General features: G+C 36.8%; 1 protein-coding gene across 5 annotated transcripts in view; it reads right to left on the bottom strand.

The window, feature by feature from the left end:
• Window positions 1–615: 615 nt before the first annotated feature.
• Window positions 616–23,534, bottom strand: part of elavl2 (ELAV like neuron-specific RNA binding protein 2) — a 57,738-nt gene continuing 34,819 nt past the window's right edge. For 4 of the 5 annotated variants that reach the window (XM_028442377.1, XM_028442375.1, XM_028442374.1 and 1 more), the window contains exons 4-8: window positions 15,667–15,770; window positions 10,802–10,955; window positions 7,390–7,615; window positions 6,899–6,937; window positions 616–3,252 (exon numbers count right to left, since the gene is read on the bottom strand). In XM_028442377.1, the coding sequence (XP_028298178.1) occupies window positions 2,922–3,252; window positions 6,899–6,937; window positions 7,390–7,615; window positions 10,802–10,955; window positions 15,667–15,770 (854 nt within the window). In that variant the 3' untranslated portion in view covers window positions 616–2,921. The remainder of the gene's footprint in view (window positions 3,253–6,898; window positions 6,938–7,389; window positions 7,616–10,801; window positions 10,956–15,666; window positions 15,771–23,534) is intronic. The other variant, XM_028442378.1, reaches the window with a different exon arrangement.

The following is a 23,534-nucleotide window of genomic DNA, read 5'->3' as shown; positions in this document are numbered from 1 at the left end:
CAATTTCCATCGCATCATAACTGCTCCGAATACACAATGCAGCTGATAGGATTCCCTTAAAGTCAATGTGTCAATTTCCACTGCATTCAATTCTGTTCCAGCACAACTGCTCCAGCATGCTGGAGCAAATACGCAGCCCTTTTATTTTTCTGTGCTACAGCAATTTAATAAAAAACTGTGCGGGACAGGAAGTATTGCATAGACAGAATACAACATTGAGATTATTTTCTAAATAAAACCAGACCTTTCTGTTGATACCACGTTTGGCCTGATGCGAGCACTTTTAAAATCGTATTTCACATAAATATTGCACTTATCCATGGTTGAATCAAGATATTGCGCGATCACATGTGAATCAGCGAGCTCTTCTCAGTCCTTGCTGCAACAGATGTGCTGCAGTTATGCAGCGGAGGAGTTACGGATCCAATGGAAATCCAGGGTTATGGCTGCAACCACATCGCTGTTCCACCATCACATTTGTTTGACGTTTCTGAGGAAAATAAACTGCAAGTTGGTTAACATGACATTTGAGACTAAGAAGTAGGGATTTGCCATATTTGGCAAACGCATCTTCCAAAAGAAGTGGGACAGAAATGACAGGATCCAGTCACCAACTTGCATTGCCCTTCAACTTATTTATTGATGTACTGAACATGGAAAAAATCCAAAGTATTGAAACACAAAGTAAAGAACATGTACATCCTTTTTAAATATCCAACAAAAAGATATTCTATTCCAAAAAACGCTGTGACCAAAGAGACTTTTACAACTTCAAATAAATAATCATTCTCGTTAAGAAATTCAAAGGGTGGGAGCAGGTCACATTTTTTCTGGCCTGACCATCGGCACATTTTCGTTAAATCTTCATGAAATAATTACAAGGGTTCCCAATGGCGCCAGGTCAGACGTGAAAAAATGTCATTTTCTATCCCACAGCAGCGTCACAACTCATCTAGACTTAAGGTTAAACTTTTACACAAATAAGGAATAGATAAAACGAGAAAAAGCAGTTGCAAAGAGAATCATATAATGCATAGCACACTGCTCATTTTAAGGGGAAGCATGACTAAATGGTTGAAATACCAAGCAGGATGCAGGTGCAGGAGTCAGTGCATCTGAGGCGTAAGATGACCACTTTAGTTTGCTCCATGAGTTTGATGATGTTCAACAAACTTTTACAACCAATGATGCTGTCGTTACTGGAAATGCTTCACTGTCCTTTTCCCCCCAGAGTGAATAAAGCAATATACACCTTGTTTACGATTTTAAAGACAGGTTATATGCATTACGTTTATATATGAGTATGAAAAAAAAAAAAAAAAAATCAAATAGTTCAAACCTGTGGTTTATATCCATTCTTTACCACATGAATATATATCTATTATGTTTATATATAAAAAAACAAAACAAATGTCTATAGTTTAATATCTTTTTTTTTAAGACGAAGCAAGACTATCTACAGACCAAACAACCAACAAATATGATGCACTGTAATGCAAGTCCATTGGACAACAAATAGTGTTTTAACTCAAGGTAAACTCAATTAAAAAAAGGTTAATATTCTAAAGAAAATACCAATACAGATTTCAAGAAAAAGAAAGAAACCTAAACAATTTATATCATCACACTTTTCAATGAAGTCCAAACCGCAAAAAAAGAAAAAAAGTCTGCCAAATACTCCAACATAAAAAAGGACTTATTTACAAAGCTCAAAGCTTGGGAGTTCATCCACTCCACTCGTTGGATTTGTGTTTTTCAAACTATTGCCGTCACCGGCTCGTCCTCATTCCGCTCATACAAAGTATGTAAAAACCCTTATCAGACAAGGTCGTCCTATGGTATGTCGTAGGTATACCACGAAACACCATCCACGCCGTCTGAGGGGAATCGTAGAGGAAGAACTGATTTTTATCCCTCCTCCCCCCCACTTTTAGATATTAGCATTTTTTGGTGGATAAACCTTTGACGTCACGCCCATTTCCAAATCAAACCAGAATGTTATTAGCAACCAGAATGGCGGGGAGGGGTGGGGCTTTTGGGGGAGGTGGGGATTGGCCCACAGAAGATTTCACAAATGAAACCAGCGCTGCCGCTGATTTCAGATTTTTTTTTTTTTTAAAGATAATACAAAGATCTCAAAAGGTAACTTTTACATCATAAATCTCTCCAGAAATTTCAACCTCTGCAAACTTTCTAGTAAAGTTCAAAAGCTCACAAGGTGTCATATGAAGATATTTCTCAAAGTATCCAAGTCAAAATATTTTTGTTCCAGGTCCAGTAAAAAGTTTCTCCAAATTTTTCTTTTTATAAAAATAGATGCTTTTTAAACCCACATCAAAGAGGTTCTTAGCTCTTTGGCAAGGTACTGCTTTTAAGAATTTTTTTTTTGTCTTTTGTCTTTTTAATCCCTTAGGTTTACAATAAGCAACATTAAAGGAACCAACCGATAACAACTAATTACAATCAACAGAAAAGCAAAGAGGATAAAGTAAGTACTCGCTAAACCACTGAGGCCGTAATAATGCACCTATATAACAAATCAGGACACAAAGTAAGTTTCACTCCACATAACCATACACAAATCAAGGCAGATGGGCAACAGAATGACGAAACCTATGGGAGCATTTCAGATGACCCAACTGCAAAGACAGCAACAATGTTCAATATTACAGGTGTTCAAACCTGCCCTTTTTTTCTCTTTTTAAAGTATATCCAAGATTTAAGGTGTAGCAATGACAACAAAAAAGAATCACATTGTTGGACACTAAATATTGTTTGCTTCGCAAAACACTGATTTACAAAGCCAGTTTACTAATGTAAAAAGTTACGTTCAATACACTTCCATGTTATTTTTCTCTTTAACAGGGAGGTTTTTTTTTTTTTAAATCTTTTTTTTCTTAGAAACAATCTCTGTGGGTGTGTTAGGCTTTGTGTGTTTTGTTAGTTTTGAATGAGACTTGCAGGACTCGGTCCCCAAGACGATATCCATTCAAGCTGGCAATGGCCACGGCCGCTTCGTCATAGTTAGTCATGGTGACAAAACCAAATCCCTTGCACTTGTTTGTGTTGAAGTCGCGAATAACCTTGACATTTGTGACGGCGCCAAATGGCCCAAACATCTGCCAGAGGATGCTCTCGTCAGCGTCAGGTGCCAGGTTGTAGACAAAGATACACCAGCCTGTGCCTGCGTGCCCCGGGATGTTGATGCCAGCCAAGCTGGTCACCCCGTCGATGGCCATGGGGGAGAACCTGCTGTAAAAAGACAAAAGAGGAACATGGTTTAGAGCATGAGTCAAAATGAGCACAAAACGTGCCTTTTTAGAGGGCGAGCAACTGCACCCACAAGGCTAATGTGATCTGACAAGCCTCTGCAGGGATCAGCACTGTCCATGCTCCACTTGAAGCTATGCTGCTATAGCACTCATTGTCATGCTGCGTTGGCAACTTTTCTTTTCAAGAACCATGTCCAGTGAAATGAATTTTAGTGAGCTTGACAATAAGTTTGTTCATCATCCTAAATATAAGAAAAAAACATTTTTTGTCTTTACCTGCTGGGTGACTCAAAAAACACTAAGGAAAATACCCTTCCTGGGTGAAATGGTGTGCCTTTTGGGGTAAATACAAGCATGTAAATTTTTTTTCGGATTTTTAAATTGATTCCCCAGGGTCCCTGAGATCAATCCGACTATGGACCATGTTTATTTATTTCAGTTGAAAATAATATTTCAATCATGCAAAATGTAAGAAATAGGTGGAATTAAAACATGTGAAACATATCTTACAAGTTTTATTGAGTTTTGTCACTGTCATTGTGTTGCATCAGTTTTATTGTTGTTTTACTTCATTTTGTTTTGCTGTTTGTATCTATTGTGTACAGCACTTTGTGCCAGCTGTGGCTGCATTAAAGGGTCCTATAAACAAACTTGAGTGTTTAGTAATAGTTGTAGTTTCGACATGAAAATGATGAAATATCAGTGTTTGCTCGTGCACCTACCCACTGTCTTTACTTGTACATTTTGCATGATTGAAATGTTACTTAAACTTCAGCCAGATTTTAAAATGAAAACCTAAAATGTAAAAGGTATTTAATTACAGAAGGAGAATACAACATGACAAAAGAGAAAGTAATAACTGATAAAACAAAGCACCAAGTCGGGACTGAAACTCCCAGAATTGCCACACAGCAAATTACAAGTGGAATACAGTTCAAACAAAATAGTTAATCCATACTTAACACAAGAGAAAAACTATGTAAAACAATCAAAATAAAATAAAATAAAAGGCTGTCAGTGTGAACATGATTGGTGGTCAAGAAGCCATACTTCTAGCTGCAGAGAAAAGGACATGTATGTGCTGAGTTGTCTGATGTGGTCTGGTATTTGATTCCATTCCTGTGACTAAAGTAACTTTTCTTTAAAGGGACAACAGAATTTGACCTCTACGTGATAAATGTAAAAGAGGTTTGGGGTACAGAATTATTTAAAATTTCAAAAACAAGACAAAGTCTCCTATTTCTAATTCAATTATCCCAACTCACAATACTATATTTAACATGGCACAGCAGTAAATAAAAGAGTATCCTGACAAAAATAAATAACTAAAACTGCAGCTACTATTCATTCAGCATCCAGAAATGAATTAATCAAATCAAAACATGGACTTGTCATTGTTTTTGATTGATATAACAAAGCTAACAATTTGTCCCAAAAAAAAAATAAAATAAATAAAAAAATTAGCAAAATAACGCAGAATATTCTAAATGAGTATTAACAGTTTTTTAGGCAACACATTTCCAAGTGCATGCAAAGCCCATGAATTATTGCAGCAGTTGTCATATGAGATTAGCTGCTTCAGTTGGCCTCACTGGGAACATCCACTATGACAGGTGTGCTCCTAGCATCAAGAACCCAGAGTGATTTGGCAACAAATGCCATCGACCAAAGGAGCTAAGCAGCAGCAGAATTACAAATATATTGTTGCTAGGGCTTCTGAGCTCTCAGGGAACTGGACTTCAATCATGCTGGAGGAAGGCTTTCTTTGAGAAAAAACCAACCTAAAACCAGTATAGAGGTGAATTCTGAAAGATGTGTGATGCAACCAAATTCAAAACACGACAGGAGTGTCCATAAAAGATCAAAGTGAGAGCATCAAATTGAAAAACAAGTATGCAATTCTAAGTAAGATTGTAAAATGTGCTTCTTTGTTATGTAGACAAGCAGCAAGGGCAAAGCTTTCATCTAAAGCATGTCACTGTACCGCCAACAGTCTGTCACATAATGAATGTGGCTGTTTGACACACAACACACTACATCAAAAAAAAAAAAAAAAAACTACTTTTTAATCTAACAACAGTTTGTTTATTATTGCAAAAAAGTAGTAATCAGGCTTAAACTACTAATGGGTTTCCTAAAATTTAAGGCAGGGGTTCTCAACCTTGGGGTTGAAGGACACTGGCAGGCAATCGCCAGATGCCTTAAACAAAAACAATTTGAGCCCATTTTTGATTTTTTAAACCCTTTTTGTCCAACTACAACAAACTTTACATATTTTAACCTATTCTTGGCATATTTTTGCTCCTTTCAATTCATTTTTGCCACATTATCCCCATTTCTGAGTTCTCTCTCAAATTAGAATGTCTTTTCTGCACTTTCACGACATTTTTCACCTTTCCACCACTTTTCCCAGTTGTCTCATATGTTGACCTATTATTGTCACTTATTTTTTGCCAGTTAAACCAGTGTTTGGAATAACGGAGTTTTTTTTCTTTCAGTAACGGCGTAATCTAATTACTTTTTTCGCCTTTACAACGCCGTTACCATTACTGAACGTTAAATGCGGTGCGTTACATGCATTGATTGAATAAACTGTTATCTGAAAGCACCCTTGGCCTGATACGCAGCTGTAGTGAGGAGGTGGGTTAAAAACAAAGTGAGCCATTATGATTGGCGAAGGCGGCGTCATGTTTCATGGTAGCCAATCAGAGCCAGTGTTTTTACACATGTGCCAGCACATGCGCCACACACACAACCATTACAGATTTGATGAAGCAGCAGAGATGGCGAGCGTGGAGCAGTCCGATGAAAAGTTGGCATTTTTAAGGTGGCGATACAAACACTACTTTAAATTAATTGTGGTCAAAGGCCAGAACGTGCATGTGAAGTGTTCATTATATCCAGGAGTGAAGACTTTGTCGAGTTGTAAGCACCTCAAATTTAATGAAACACCTCAACGACACACGCATCTAAAAAATCTGAATTATTTGACATATAGCAATTTTTTTTTTACAGTAACGCAAATAGTTCCTTTTTTGCTTATGAGTTACTTTTATCATAGAGTAATTCAATTACTAACTCAGTTACTTTTAGGATCAAGTAGTGAGTAACTATAACTAATTACTTTTTTTAAAGTAATGTTCCCAACACTCTTTAAACCTATAAAACAAGGATTTACATCTTTAGGATGACTAATAATAATAACTAATAATAATAATAAATAATACACTTCCTGGAAAACAGAGGATATTATTCAGATAAAATATATAGAAATGATTTAAGGGGAGCCCCAGCCCTCCCCTAAAATGATTCACTCCAAATATTTACAAATATCACCACCAACCCTGATCCACTTTACCTTACTGAATTATCCATTAATTAGATCAAAATGTGTATGGATTTTCTTTCAATTAGCAGTTCTTACATTTATTTTAGACTATTACACTGAATCACTGCTTCTGCATGCAGTGTTAGCAACCCACGCAATGCTGCTAGGAGCTCAAAGAGGGAAACATAAGAATTAATAAAAACCCATTACATCTGCTCCCTTATGCAAACATTTGAATTTCCCACTAGATCGATTGACTAGACTATAAAAGCAGAGGAAAAAAGATCCCTTTATTTACCTTTTCACTCCGTAGGCCATGTTCAGCAGATTGTCCAACCTTAAAAAAAAAAAAAAAAACGACAAAAACACAGATATAAATGGTTATTAAAGTGTTTGTTTTAGGGGGCTTGAGCATTTTGACAAGATGACAAGATGAGTGACATGTCAGAGAAACTTCCATGTCCTTAATAACTGGATTACTGTTGTTTTTTAACCAACATTTAGATAAGCTAAAGAATTCATTAAGCTTTGAAAAAATACATTAAACAAGTAAAAAGCAGCTAAGATCAACATTTGCCATTTAGAAACAATTTTAATTTTACTGTATTCTCATCTCATTGTCGTGTGTCAAAGAGCTCTAAGCCGAAAGTGTTGTGGCTCTAAAGCTGCAGAGAAACAATCAGTTCTATAAATGGTGGAAATCAATCATTTTGAATTACCGATTAGCTCTAGCATACGTCTGTAAATATCTAAAGGGACTCAGAGGGTCTAGAGACGTGTCCCTTTTACCTGAAGCGTTGTGCCTGCTGTGCGAGGGGCCCTGGGTACCTTCGATTGGGTGACTGGTAAAGCTGGGACAGCAGTGCCTGGCTGGTCTTCTGGCTCGGGTTGTTTGCAAACTTCACTGTGATTGGCTCAGTGGCACCGGGAGGCTTCTGGCAGTTCAGGCCCTTGATGGCCTCCTCTGCCTCAACTCTCCTGTCAAAACGGATGAAGCCGACCCCTCTGGAAACACCTGAAGAGAGAACAATAACAGTATTTAGGTCTGTACTAACAAACTAGCTTATGCAACATGACAGAGGCTGTTTTCACACCAGTGGCATGTTTGCTTTGTTCCAATTCAGAGGCTGCATGGATACAATTGTTGCATATTTGATTTGGGTGAACGTGGCAACAGCCTGTAGCGATACAAAGTTGTAAACAAACACCATGCACAAACTAGAAATCATTGGTCCGCAATCCCGGAAAAAAATTGAGTGAGTAAAATGGCAACCATGGAGAACAAACAGTGCTTGTAGCTAGTTTTTATTCTGTAGATGTAGAATGCGCACGGTAATAACTGCACATGGTCTTACTCTATCTAATGAGAAGACGTGCCACCTCAAGTTAGGCCTGGGCAATACAGAAAATTACAATCGATAAATTTTCATTTTATAGCTTATTTTGTATTAAAATACACATTTAAGGAGTCACTGCTTTGATTACTTCTCAGAACAGCATGAAACGCAATGTTAAATGGATTTTTGAGTGTGTCCTAACCCAGATCTTCCCCTAAACAAGCCACACTACAGAACTCACATGTGCTGTCCCTTAGAGGAGACCTAGGAGACCTAGAATTGTCTTTCTGGTAAGACTGATTATCAGTGCCCCCCTTTTATTGGAAGATGTACAACATTTATGAGTCAGTTATAGTGTCAGCTATGTTCCCACTGCAAACAAACCGCTACAGGTGTCGAATGGAGGCGAGCCCAGACCACCACTTTTAGGCAAAAAGACAGGTGTGAATACGCCCTTAGGCTATGTTCACACTGCAGGTGAATGACCATTTTTTTGGCCCATATCTATTCATATCATGTCAATGTCAATGGAACATTGCAACTTTTTTCCAAATCCGACTACAAATCCAATACAGGTTTTCAATGTGACTGCTGTCTGAACAGGTCACATTCTATCTGACCTTTATGTCATCAAAATGCAATAGCGTCATAAGTCTGCATCCCAGACTGAGCGGCAGGGGAAACCCAGATAGAGGATGTAAGTAGAAAAGTAAGCAGAAGGAGAGCAAGTTTTTAAAATCAATAAATATACATTATATCATCCATATTATCAGTGCCACACACATGCTGAGACGAGGTACCGATATATTTACTTCCATAAACAGTGCGTGCCTGCGTGCGCACGAAGTACCTCAGGACCTCTTTCGTGCATGCGGGTCACATTCCATTGTGAATTAATAGAAGATGCATTTATTGTGTAAATGTGAACGAGCACTAGGGCTGGCCGATATAGACCAAAACTCAAAGCTCAATATTTTTTCTCAAAATGTCGATATACAATATGAATCTTTTCTCCTATAAGGGACAGCACGTGTGAGTGAGTTCTGTAGTGTGGCTTGTTTTATGAATGGTTTGGGGTAAGATGTAATCAGCAAGCCATATAACTGCTTTGTATGCTGTTCTGAGAAGTAGGAAAAGCAGTGACTCCTAAAACATGTATTTTAAAAAAAAACAAGCTATAAAAAAATATAAATATATATCAACAAAGGCCAGGAGTCTGCAACCTTTACTCTCAAAAGAGCCATTTGGCCCCATCTCACCTGTATTAAAGTCCTTCCGGAGCCGAAAAAAATACCTCTTTAATGAAGACAACAGTGTATTAAATTATATCAAATATTGTTATGTAAAGAATATTTCCTTTGATAATGTATTTGAAGGGCTACAAAAAATAACTTGAATTTGAAAACACAATGTCAGTCAACACATGCTAATTGCGAATTTCTTGCCAAATATCAAGCATGCATATTTAGCCGGCACATTGGCAGTTAAATGAATCTGTTCCCACATAATTAAAATGTATATTTACTTCCAGAATAGTCTTTTAGTTGTTTTGGTTATCTTACCAGGGATTTAAAACTTAAAGTGAGCCACAGATGGTCTGTAGATGTTTGAGGAGGTGTAAAGTTAATCTATTTTTAGGTTGACAAACCGTTGTATCGTGATTTTATTTGGTATCAAAATCATTAATCATTAAAACCCTCTAAGAAAAATTATCATTCATTTCAATATTTTTGAAAGCCATTGCAAAAGAGTCAAAGGGCCACAGGTTGCAGACCCCTGACATAGGCAATATTGTAATTTATATGTATCACCAAAATAGAAAACTCGATATAGCTTCAATCTCGATATATTGCCCAGCCCTAACAAGCACACAAAAAATCAGATTTTTCGAAAAGTCAAATCAAGGAGTCAAAATCTGAAGCTAGTTGGGGTTCATTAGAGCATGTAATGGTGCATCTGGCTTTTCTAACCATGATTAAGATGAACATTTTTACCTTTAAACTAGGGATGTAACGATTAATCGTAAGGCAGTTAAAAATCGATTCATAGGTATCACAGTTCATATAGATTTTCTGAAAATTGAATGGCAATACTTTTTTTAAACAGTAGAGGGCGCTATCCAGAAGTGTTGGCGGCGGGCGGAATCGTATCATGAACCCAGTATCGTGAATCGAATCGTATCGTGAGTTGAGTGAATCATTACATCCCTACTTTAAACAATCTAAATAGTCAGAATTTTCAGTAAACTTAAGCTTTTTCAAGGAAATTATTAGTGTAAGTTATTATTTTATAAACAAAACATATTCAACAGTATAGACTAAAGGTTTGAAAATGTTTTTTTTTTCCATGTTGCATTTTCCTCCAATCCACACATGCTTCTCTGCAGTGAACACTACATGACAGAAACAGTAATAATTTCACTGCAGAATCATTTGAAGCATCATGTTTCACATCATGTCATGATTACCAACCTAAAATCTAGCTGGTAATGATATTTTAATAATAGGACTTTTAGCGTGGCCAAAGGAGCATGAATATTGCAGCCTTTGTTTGAAAAAGGAAAAGAGATAATGGGTGACCTAAATAGAAGACCAAAAACCTGCTTTGATTTTCAATGACTACTTAACTAGCAAAATATCTACTCAGCATGCACGTATCCCTCAGTAATGGGAAATGGTGCATGTGGTGCAGGAGGAAATTAAATCACAATGCATTTCATTTTTCCAACTTTTCACACCCTGTTGTGTGTCATCTATATACCTTTGTAAAAAAGTAGAAGATTGGTTTTTAGATCCCAATGTCCTACTGATTTCCACAGATATAACTGGAAGTGAGAATAGAAATAATAAACTGGAATGACCTACCAGTCACCTGGTCCACGAGAATGCGTGAGGTAATGATGCGTCCATACTGTGAGAAGAGCTGCTCCAGTTCTTTCTGCGTCATGGTTTTTGGCAAACCACTGACGTACAAATTTGCATCTCTGATGGAGGCGGAGCTTGGGCGCGCATAAGAAACCTACAGGTGGAAAATAATTAGTTCTTCAGATTGTTACCATTCCAGCCAGTTACACAAGTCTAAAGGATGAACTCACACAGCTTTTGGATATTCACCACCTTTGATTTTTGCATTTGCTCTGACTAAAGAGGATTTAGTTGAAACTATGTCTCCCATTTTATTGCAAATATGTTTTTGTACACCAGGTATTTAAAAATGCTGCTTAAAAGGAAATGCTGCATTAATAAAAAAAAAAAACATTTGTGGGTAGGAACAACTACAGAAAATGTGATTATTCACCCGAGAAACGGAGCAAGAGGCAGAATCCAACCGATTTTCTCTTACATGTTTAATTGGAAGAAACAAATAGACATTTACAATAAACTAGAGAGTATCACAATCTTAAATTCACAATTATTAAAATGTTGAAACCTAATAAAAGTACTAGCAGTAGCATGTAAAGAGGCATTGATGATTACATTATTATATCTAAAATTAATTTAAACAGTGTTGACGGACATTTAAACAGACTTGGCGTTTACTACACACATTTTCTTTTATAGATGAACAATAAGGTATCAATACAATCTTAACATTTAGATGCACTTCTAACATGGTTTGAAGTCAAATAAACAATATGCTCCTTTATTTTAAATACTCCCTGTATACCTTTTTGTCATCTTATCCATTTTAACAGTTTCCAAATGAATAACCTTTCAAATGCATTTGGTAATTTACTGTTGCTCCAATTCTTTGAACTATACATCTATAAGTGGTGAATTTATTTGTTCCTATTAGTGAAGGAGATTAGTATAACCTCTGATTGTTATTACCAGACTGCTTTTAATGCAGAAATACTTCCACTGCCGGCTGTAAAGTAAACCTCCATATTGGAGCTAAATTAGCCTCAAATACTTAACCATTTAAGTTTAATATTGTTCACACACTCACTTCACTTCATATGCATCTTCATTAAGCTTTCAAAAAACCATTTATTATTTTTTTTTATCAATAATAAACCCAAACTAAAAAAGCCAATAGACAACCTCTTTCCTTCATAACCTCTATTGACCTACATTCACGTTTGATGCCAACTATTGTAATTTGAACTATTCTTACACATCCACTGGAATATTTACATACGTCATTAACCCTATGGTATGATTGCTTTTAATAAATTAGCAGGGCTACTAATAAATCTCAACTTCATCTTTCGGCGTTATTAAAATTTGCACCTACAAACAGAACATTATAAGCTGTAAAACTCCAAGGATTATCTATAATTTTCTCCTTGTAACAGTATTGTGGTATTTCTAATCTGGCTCCAAAATCCACCAAATCCTGCAGCACTGTACAGGCTAAACTAGCTTTTTTTTTTCTATCTGCTCAAAGAGCGATAAGTTGTCCAGTGAATGCTAATAGGAGCCACCTCCCTATAAAGGCATACAGCAGTGCTACAGTACATGCAACCATAGAAACAGTTCTGCTCTACTTGAGGCCCAGGCAGAGCTGCCTGTGCCCGGATTAGCAATAGGCTTCTTTTCCACCCCACATTGCTCAACCTCATTATGCTCCAACTCAGAACTACAGAGATAAATAGGCACGGCATACGTTTCTGCAGAGCTGCAACAAACAAATTTTTTTGTTGTCGACTAATCTATCAATTATTTTTTCAATTAATCACAATTATTTTTCCATTTTTAATATGTTGCACTGCTATTTTAACGCACCTTTTTAAATCTTCACACCTGTGAAAGTTTCCCTGTTGTACCGACAGCAAGTTTTACAGAAACAAAATAAAACAATAAAACATAAATCATACATTTGCCAAAAAGATGCTATATTTTTTAACAAAACATAATTGTGATCATAGTAAAAAAGATAAAATAAAAAATAATATTAAATTAAAGTGTAAGTGGTCTTGAACCAGATGTAGTAAACAAAACACTTTGTAATATGTGACATAAAAAAGCTGTAGCTAATGAGGTTTAAAATAACTAGAGAGTTGCGTTTACTGAAATTAAATTCATAAAAGTGAAAAAATAAATCAATAATAATGTCCTTTTTGAGAGGTGGCGTGTTTTAAAGTTGAAAAAGAGCTTAGAGTTGACATGGCTAAAGGAAATATATACATATATGGACAGAAAACTGTATAATAATTTAAAATTCCAGAGCAAGAAAATCGCCATAAGCATGATCACAGATTCCTTATGGAGTAATGCTCATTTAATTAACATTAGCCAAATCACACAGTTAATACTTTAGGGGTTTACTGTTCAGAATAAATGCTACTATCATCAGAATGTCAGTAATTCACTGATAAGAGCAGTGAATTACGCATGAACGTAACTGAAGTAGTGTTGGCTAAGCAAGCTTCTTCCATGATTTTCCAACAGATAAACGTACAACAAGCATAATTATCGTTTGCTCTTTAATTGTTTCGCCAGTTATCAAAATGTTCACAAAATTTGGAAACTTTAGGTCTGAGTTGAAGTTCTGTTTCCTGCACCATTCTTCTTCACTCTCGAACAGGGGTGCACAATATGTCGATCGCGATCTACCAGTCGATCACTGAGTAATTTACAACTTCTAATAAGTAGAAGAAGAACTTCCACCAGCCCTAAAGCCGCTCCACGTTTACGTTTATTATCAGCATCTTCATACAATCGGCATGTGTGGAAGCTATTGAAGTTCTTGCTACTGAATGGACCCGATAAATGTGCTTTTTATTGCTCGTCTTTGATGTTTTGCATTTTCATAATATTTTTCTTCATTGTATTTATATATTTCAACAAAACTCAGTTTTAAGTGTTACTGTTTCAATATTACAAAGTAGAACAAACTGCAGCAAAGCTGAAGTCAGCTCTTTAAAACATTTTTAAATCCAAGTTAAAGGCTCTCTTTTTCTCTATTGCATATAGATGAGAAGGAGATTTTTAAAGTTTTTACTGCTGACTTAATGTTCTTATTTTATTTTAAAACTGTTGAATGATTTCTGATGCACTTTAGTAGGGATGTCCCGATCAGGTTTTTTTGCCCCCGAGTCCGAGTCCTTTGATTTTGAGAATTGGCCAATACCGAGTCCCGATCCGATACTTCTATAGAACATTAAAAAAATAAAGAGGAAAAAACAGATCCAGGATGCCCCCTATTTATTAGATTCACCTTATTTTAACATTCAACCATAAACAGAGCACTTCTGTGACATAGCTTGATCAATCAAACAATGAATTCAAAAAAACTTTAGACTTTAGTGCAATATTAAATATTATTAAAAAAAATATCTAACATAAAAATGAATAGTGCCTCATCTTAAAATACCCAACAGGCATGTTAAAAATTAAGAAAATAAAAGTGCCACAGTGCTGTAAAGTAAGACCAGTAATGTGCTTTTAGGAACTGCACTCTTAATACTTACTCTCATTTATTTTCACAGATTGAAATGCATGTATGACAACTTCATTTTGTTGGCATTGCAGGTACAGAGCATGTAAAGTATTAGCTGCTTACTAAATAAAGTGTGTGAGGTCTGCAGATAGAGGTTGATTTAGAACACTTCTGCACGTCCTGCTGTAGGTGCTTGATATAGGAAATACTGCAGTAGATTGACTTACGATGGTCTATTCTCACACACAAACATACACGCGCACATGCAAACCACACTGGTGCGAGCACGCGCACACAAACACATATGCACGCGCAAATAAACACTTGTGCGGAGCAGACAAACACGCCCTCGAACATCTGTGCGCAGTGCGCATACACACTAGCATCAGTTTGTTACCGGACAAGCTAACGATCTGTTTCGTCTCTTCTAAACAGAACAAATGTTGTAGGGATTTACCTGCTGTTGAACTCATTTATTCACAAACATGTGGGAGCACGTCTGAGAACTTCGGTCTAACTCTCCACCTCCGCTCTGCAGACCAAACAACAGACAGGGCTCCTCATTTTGACACAAGTTCTTCTGTGTCATGTTCTACTAGTTCTGCAGCTTCAGAGCTTTCTTATCCATTTACACCGTAACCAGAGCGCTACTGTTTACCTTCACAGTGCAACATTGAAAAGGCTCCAGTCTGACGCAGCGCTCCAAATGTTGTGGAATCAATATACCGGTACGGTGGTATATTAAAAATGTATAGCATAAAAAAAAATATATACTGGTATTTGGTACGAACCGGTATACCACCCACCTCTATAATGATAATAAATATACATATATATCCGTGTCCTGATCGAGAGATAACATCCAATTTCGATCAGTCTGAAACCACGTCATCTGGCCCGATTTCCGATCACGTGATTGGATCGAGACATCCTTACTTTTTAGTCATGTAAAGCACACTGAATTGCCTTGTGTATGAAATGCTTTAAACCAGTAAATTTTAATAATATTAATTGTAATAGTGTAAATATTACAATCTAATTATTTACAATTATAACCCCCCCCCAAACACAGTAGATTGTGAAGAGCTGTCAGTGGTAAAAAGTAACTCACACACCAAAAAAGTGTGTGCACCCCTGCTCTAGGATGTTAACAATGTAAGACACTGCAGCTATAATAAAGCAGGCTGGTGGCGCATTATCTATCAATTTACAACATTAAACGATGCATCAACTCTAAATCTGCATCAACAAATTCTTGTAGTCAACATCATCTATTATGTTGACTAATCATTGGAGCCTTATATTTCTGTACCAGCTTAGAAAGATCACATGAGCAGCATCTTACCTTGATGGTCTTGGTCTGGAGTCTCAAGCCATTGAGTGTATTTATGGCTTTTTCTGCATCCTTTGGGTCCACGTAATTCACAAAACCATAGCCGAGGCTCTGGCCTGTAACAACAAAAAATATTACATTAAACTACATTAGCTCAAACGTAATTGGTCTGTGACTTGACTGGTTTAAAACATTTCACATTAACCTGATATTTGAGTTAAACTGAAATCCATTACATCAGAGTGAAGCAGCTGAGGTTCAATGTGTTCCCCATCACTCTCTGGTTCATCTTTAAATTGTATAACAGACTCACACCCACTCTTCGTGCACACAGAAGCAATTCATTTCCTCCACCCACACTACTGGGCTTTTTCTTTATTGTTAGTCAAGATTGCCAGCTTTAGCAGTTTTCGCATTTTGAGATAGGAGTTTCAATTTCATCCTGAAGTTTGTTTGAGGGCAGAAATAATCCTGACATGGAGGGTTAGACAGGTTTTTTACTTTTTACCAACTGTAGATCAATGATTCCCTTCTACTTATTCCTCTGCTTCAATTATCGACCAATATTGGTAACTACGAGGCTCAATAAAAGGTTAAAAACTGTAATTGAAAGAGTTTTTGACTACATTTATTTATTATTGATTGATTTATTAAGAGCAATTTAATACAAACAAGAAAATCTTTAGTAGTATATGTGCATACATTTTTCCATTTGTAGCCTTCATGGCTAATGATAATGTAGATAACAAATAAACATTTAATATGTTATTCAGTACATAGACTTAAGAATCTATAAGCTGCCTGCCGTTCAACTTTTGTGAAGCCTTGCACGTCAAAAGAAAAACCGCATCATCACTGATGGTTTTACAGATAATCGTACCTTCTTCAGTTTTCACTACATTATACCTGCACAGCTCTACTAGGTTGGGTCATTTTTAATGCTCTCTGAGCACAACACAAACAAGGAAACAATTAACCAAGTCGAGGGACTAGGGTTTTGTGGTGTGCAGCTTCATTGCACAGCATTAGGAAAACAAATGCAGCAGAGGGGGTTCAAGGCAGCACAGGCACTGCTGTATTGAGGAAATTAAAAAAACCTTAGCCCAGTGACTGTGGCTGGTTATATGAATGGCTACGACTCCTTTACACTAAATGTCCTACATCTTCTCTACTCAGTCCTGGATGAACGGCTATAAAAGCACTCGAGACGATACTATAAACATTGTGTCAAACTCTCAGCCCTGAGGACAACTGCATTCAGCCCACAAGGTAATACTTTATTACTATCATGTTTGGTGCACAAGTATTTTTAGGTACGCACTATTGATACTACAAACGCCGAACTCATCAGGGAGGAACGTCCGTCTTAATGCTAACGATTGAACAAACTAAAGAAAAATGGACTCTAATAACAGAGGCTTTATTGACACATGAGGCAAAATGGAGCTGAAGAATAAAGCTTAAGATGACACTACTGTATGTTTATGTTGTGGGCGCTGCATTTAACAGATTCATAACAATGCTCCAACTCTGATTACATGCTGCTCAGCAAGTATGGAAACATACATGTGAACAACTTTTCTTTGCAATTAACAAACAATACTCAGCTGACACTTCGCTGAGCACTAACCAACCAGGCTAAGGGAGATGTGCAATTTCTTCTCTAAACACACTAATGGTTGTGTACAACACATCACAACACTTGCACTTTAGTAAAGCACTTTGTCTGCCTTATGCACTTTAGCTGCAATGGTCAATGTATTGTTATATTTTAGTCTTTGTATTCTATTGTACTGTTAATGCTGTCAGAGTTTGGTTTTGTTCATTTTTTGTACCCTCTGTTGTACACAACATCAACCTGCCGGAGACTACAAATGGAAACTAGCCTGTGGCTACAGTCTGGCATATTTACATGTTTATGTCCATTATTGTGCATTGTCCCTTGTCACAAATAAAAAAAAAATAAAATAAATTGACACTTTTACCTCATCTTTAAAATTTCCACGGCTCAGAGATAAACTTCCTAAAATAAACCCTAGCGGTGTTGAAAAAAACCGATTCAGAAAAATATCGTGATATTACGTGGCACGATTCTCGGATCGATTCAAAATGCATTCATGTCAATTTTTTTTAAATCCTTTTAAAAAAAATTTTAACCTTCATTTCACCAAGACAGTTTTTTCCACTGCAGGACACATTGTAACTGCACAAAGAAATGCACTGAAACCTGGGCATGTTGACCAACTTAAGTACTAACTTTCTGCATTTATTTGTTGTTCTTGGCATATACCTCAGTTGCACTAAAGTCAAAGTTAGTTTGAAAGCCACAGGCAGATTTTATGTTATTTTTTTCTTTTAAAGGAAACATCATGGTTTTAAAAACTCCATTTTTAGATATAAATCATACAGTTATGGTCTATATAAAGCGGAACTGCAAAGCTTGGGTCTGAATTCCTCATTATTATAGCTCCACAAGCCCCTTTTCTGACGTGCTTTTGAGAGCAACTCGTTTTGGTACGGTCTCTTTAAATGCAAATGAGACACTTCATACCCCGCCCCCTCTCCAGGTTGCAGAGGCGACACTCGGTTCAACTCCACCCTGTTCGGCCATTTTTGTAGTTTGATAGAAGAGATACGATTATGTAGCGGCGCATAAACTTTTTATTCAAACGTTATTTACAAAATGTCAACAACGGAAGACTTGTTCGAGTCAGACCCGGCGGAGCGAGATGACAATGAAGATGATGAACCTGCAGAACCCTAACAAGTGAGCTAACACAAGCACCGAGCTAACGTCACGAAATGCATTTTAATAGTCTTTTCGGAGACAAAAATGGCAAAACGAAATGACTAATGGAAACTTTAGACTTAAATTAAATCACATAGGCAATATCATCAAGGATCTAAAATGAGCACACAGCGCTAACATATGAAGACGGTGCAACTGCTAATGCTAACAAAACAATGACAGGGACGTCTTATCACACTTTTTAGCATTATTTACAGCTTACCAAAGGGCTCTGCTCGTCGTCTCCAAAAAAAGAAGGAAATGACCCCTCAATCAGACAAAGTCTTTCGGCAAATCCTTCTACATAGTGGCAAAGCAGTCATCCTTGAAGTGCTTTGCGCACACAAAAATGACCTTACCCACAGATGTGGGTACATTTCCATGAAAAATAAAACTCAACAGGCACTTCGAAAAGGTTCTGATGCTGGGAGACGGTGTAATGAAGCGTGTGGGTTACTACATCCAACAACCAAACATTTTGACTTATCCTCTTGTAACTTCGGCATCCTTGAGCTTGGACTACAAAATAAAAGTGAGAAATAAAAATGGCGGATTGCTCCAAGTGTTGGGCCTGGAGTCGATGTCCTAATTTGGCAGTTCCACTGTAAATACTGTGATGTTATTGTTCAAAAAACGTAATAGAGAATAGAAAAATCGAAACAGATTGAAAAATATGACCAAAACAGAATATAAAGATATCAACGGAGCACCTGAAGAGACTAATTTGAACTTTTCTGTACTTCTAAACACTCTAAATATACAACAAAATGCATTTAAGGGCTAAAAAAAAGTGGATTTAGCATGATGTGTCCCCTTTAAGTTGTTGGCACATGGCATGTTGAAGCCAATGTTTAAAATATGCCAATAAAATATATGTCATACAGTGTTCTCATGAAGGTGTACAAATTAGAAAAAAATTGTCTGATACTTCAATATCGGGATATATCGTATCGTGACCCATGTATCAAGATATGAATCGTTTCGTCAGATGCCAGGTAATATTCACCACTCCTAAACCCTGAGGTTTTGTCTGAGGCGTGTCTAGGTGGAAAATTCTAAAAAAAAAAATGCACATGATTATGGGCGGGGCTTCTGGAGCAGTTAGGACACGCCCAGTTTATACTATAACATCTTAAAAGAACAACCTATCCTATGCTATGCTAACTACCAACTCAATAGTCACTATACCTCTTTATTCACAGTTCTCTCAATCCAACCGACTCACCACAAAGTCCCACAACCAATATTCTTAGCCAATATCAAAATTTTGACTATAATAGCCTGGTTTCAACCCATAGAGGGACAGACACTTTCCCATTTTCACAACAAAATACTCCATATAAAACTTTCAATACTTTACTAAAATGTCAAGAGTTGGACTAGAATCAATCAACACTACTTCATACTCAAATGCATTTGTTTTAGCACGAAAAAATGCTTTTGAGGTTTGATATCGTTTAACATTTCTAAGCCAAAGCACTGTGTAATAAAAAAATCACAAAGCGTCATTTCTTTTTTTCATTTACAATATTAGTTTTGTCCTGAAGTCTTAATAAGAACTTGGAAAAAGTTAGTTTTAAATTCCTGCATGAATATATACGTCTCAAATGTATTTAGAGATCCATTCTTGTTGGTGGGTGAGTCGTCTTTAGAAGTTTCACACCCCTCCCTCCTAAAAACCTTAATATATGTTAACCACTACAACAGCATAATGAAAAACAAAAATAATTATAATTGTTATAGTAAACATTGTAAACTTAACCTCCATCAACATAAAATACACTGAACATTGAATTCTTATTTTACCATCTATCCAAACTCCAACTAAAGACTGCATGCAGCACTGCTTTCATAATTCAGTTCATGCAGTTCCAAACCCAGCATGTATCCATACCGATTTTATCCAGCCACTCAAGTGAGTCTACGCCCCCATTGGTTGTTCAGCAGCGATCATGGAAAGTTCATAAACTTAATTTCACCTTGCGTGTGTTTGACACAGTAAGAGAGAGAAGAAATGTGCCACATCTTTGAAATCACAGTTTAATTCTAAAGCCTGCGAGGCAAAAATTCCTGCTGCAGTGTCACACTGTGGTGTGAACAAAACGCTTATAGCGACACCTTTCTATGGAATACTGATCAGCTGCCACATCCACTTTTAGAACAGGCAGGTCATTAGAAACAACGTGGTTGCTTTTAGTCTTCTTAAGAGAAATGAAGAAGCATGCTGGGATACTTTTTCAGACGAGAGCGGCAAACAACTTCCAGTAAAACACCACTGCTGCCCACAGTGGGAGGAAAGTAACACAAAGACTTGGCTGCTTGTGCAGCGGCAGCCACAACGAGGACATTTAAAGCAAAGTGGAAGCATGAAACTCTCTGGTGATTACTTCGCATCTGATGCAGCAACAGTACACAGATGTAGGCTGGCTTAAATCCATCGCCACAGGGCCCAATGACAAACAAAAAAAAAACAGTCTGGAGGGGATGTTTTTTTTTCTCCGCCTTTTTATTTCAAAGAGCTGAGAAACAACGCAGCGGCTATGAATTAAAAATAGGAGCCTAATTTTTCCTAATCAAAAATCAGATTAAAATAATTAGGACCACTTTTAGTGGATATAAATGATATAGGAGTGAAAACAGGGGTCTGCGGCAAAGTAAAACTACATGGGCAATTTAGTTGCAAAATTTCTCATACAGATGAAACCTGTTGGCGCAGAAGAGGAGGAATAAATAAAATAAATCTATCCATCTAAAAATAAATAAATAGTATACATTTCTGCTCATCTATCCTTCTGCAATTAGATAAACTTGGAACTCTTCTTGTTGACTGCATCTTTGGTTTCTCACAATATGAGTAAGACAGAATGTTTAAGATTTTAGAAACAGCATTTCTAATGTGAAGCATCAATGTCATATGTATCACAACAATTAACAATTAACATGGCTAACACTTTGCTCTAAGCATCCACACAAAGAACATCTTGGAAAGATGCACAGACCGCTGGTTTTTAAGAAAACTGGGGACAATAAAGTAATTAACATTACACTATAGTTTTATTTTATTTATGAATTTGCCTTAAACTTGTCCATTGTTTCTGAAAGGAATTCACTTGTAAGTAAATTCAGGTAGATGCAAAAAAGCTACAATATTTAGAAGACTACAGCCATGTTCGACATGTCATACTAACATGCTGCTAGTGCAAAGTTTGACATCAAAATTAGTAGGTAGTGCTTTCACGTTAGATAGTATGAAAAGATTGAGTATGCAAGAAATACTTGGATGTATATTGGACACACGAGTCATACTAGGGCTGGGCAAAAAAATCCATTTAATTGTTTAATCGAATTTGTAGATAAATTTCAAATTCGAGTTTTATTTTTCATTTTTTTCTCCCCACCACAGTTTTTTCGGACTGTTTCACGTTCCGTTTGCTTAAACCTGGGTTCAAGCTTGAAATTGTTGAATGACAGAGCCTCATTTACCTTTTATTTTGGAAATGTTCTATGCATTTTACCTCTTGAGGACAATCACAGTCATTTTTTAGTGCATTAAAAAAAAAATTGACATTTTTTTTTAGGCAAAATCGCCCAGCCACAAGTCATACTCAACCGTCCCATGATGCATTGCGAGCAGAAGTTTTATAGATCAAATGACCACATATTGATATTCTACTTGGTCACTTTCTCGCTTAAAATGAGAATGAATAGAGATATTTATCCTCAGTGTGCTTCAGGTCGTTGTAGGCTCGAAATGCATCTTGGGAAACTTGAGTATACTTCAGTGGAAACGGTCACCATCTTAATCATACTTATAGTATATAGTAGACAATATATGCTTATTAAGTTTGAAGTGTATAGTACGTTAGTGTACCATTTGGGCAGGCATACTTTGGATTAACAAAAGTTATGATGCTCTTCACACTTTACAACAGAAAATGGAAACAGTAATTTAACTCATGCTTAAGTCACTAAAAAAACCAAAAAACTCCAGGTGGACATTTTGCAGCTTAGGCGTTAAGGGCATACGAGCATCCGTGTCCCTCTGATTGCTACAACTGAAGTGCAGGCAGAGTTCTTTTAACAGCTTGTTTCATTTAGTCACTGGCTCTTAAATTACTTTGAGAGCTACGTTCACACTTGCTCAGCTAAATATGCAACCTATCAAGCCTGGTTTATGTTCAATCACCCATGAGGCAACTGTTCAACACAGATTTAAAACAAGAATCACTTGTCAACTCGACTCAACCAATTTCACAATCAAATGAATTTGTTATGTGCGAGGCTACACAGGGGCATGTGCTTGGTGCAACGCCAAGACTCAACAAAAAAAGAAAGCTCTAGTCATATATATATATATATATATATATAATATAAATAGTACGTTGGACAAACACTTGTTTAAATTTATGAACACATACAATAGTTAAATGCCTAAAAATAGCATAGATGAACCTAAAACAGGTGATGAAGCTCCTGGTGTTGAAAGAAAACTTTTGAGCCAACAACAAACTCTTTCAATGCCAGCCTGCTATACATAAGCATTATAAAATATTTACCGTGACTCTGGAAGCCAGATGCAGCTGGGCACGACGCATCCATGTTATTTTAATGAAGGTGACAACCTTGCAGCCAACAAATGAAGATCTATATATATATTCAGTCTAAGAAAGAGTCCTCTGATGGAAGGATCTGTTAACCCAGAATGACTCATGAGCAAATGCAATCCAAGCAGATATGTTTACATTCACGACAGACTAAAGCTCACAGGCTTGTCCACGGTGATAACACAGCTAAAGAAGGGTCACGCAAACCTTTAGCAAAAGCATTTACCTGCTCATTTCACACAAACCATGTCGGCATGTCTAGAGGTGGGAGGAAAAATCTATTCTTAGATCAATCGAGATTCGCAGGTGGACGATTCTGAATCGATTCTTTAATTTCCAGTAATCGAAAATCGAAATTTTAGAGGCCGTTTAAAAGTCTGAACAAAAAGGCCACGGAACTGTGGCGTGCAGCGCGTTTCCAGAGGGACACTTTAAAGAGAGCACCACAACAATGAAGCGTGGACGTGCGGGAGTAAGACCAGCCCCGT

This window comes from Gouania willdenowi, unplaced genomic scaffold (genome assembly GCF_900634775.1).
Source record: "Gouania willdenowi unplaced genomic scaffold, fGouWil2.1 scaffold_443_arrow_ctg1, whole genome shotgun sequence".
Classification (NCBI taxonomy): Eukaryota; Metazoa; Chordata; class Actinopteri; order Blenniiformes; family Gobiesocidae; genus Gouania; species Gouania willdenowi.
This window is presented reverse-complemented; position numbering and strand designations above follow the sequence as displayed.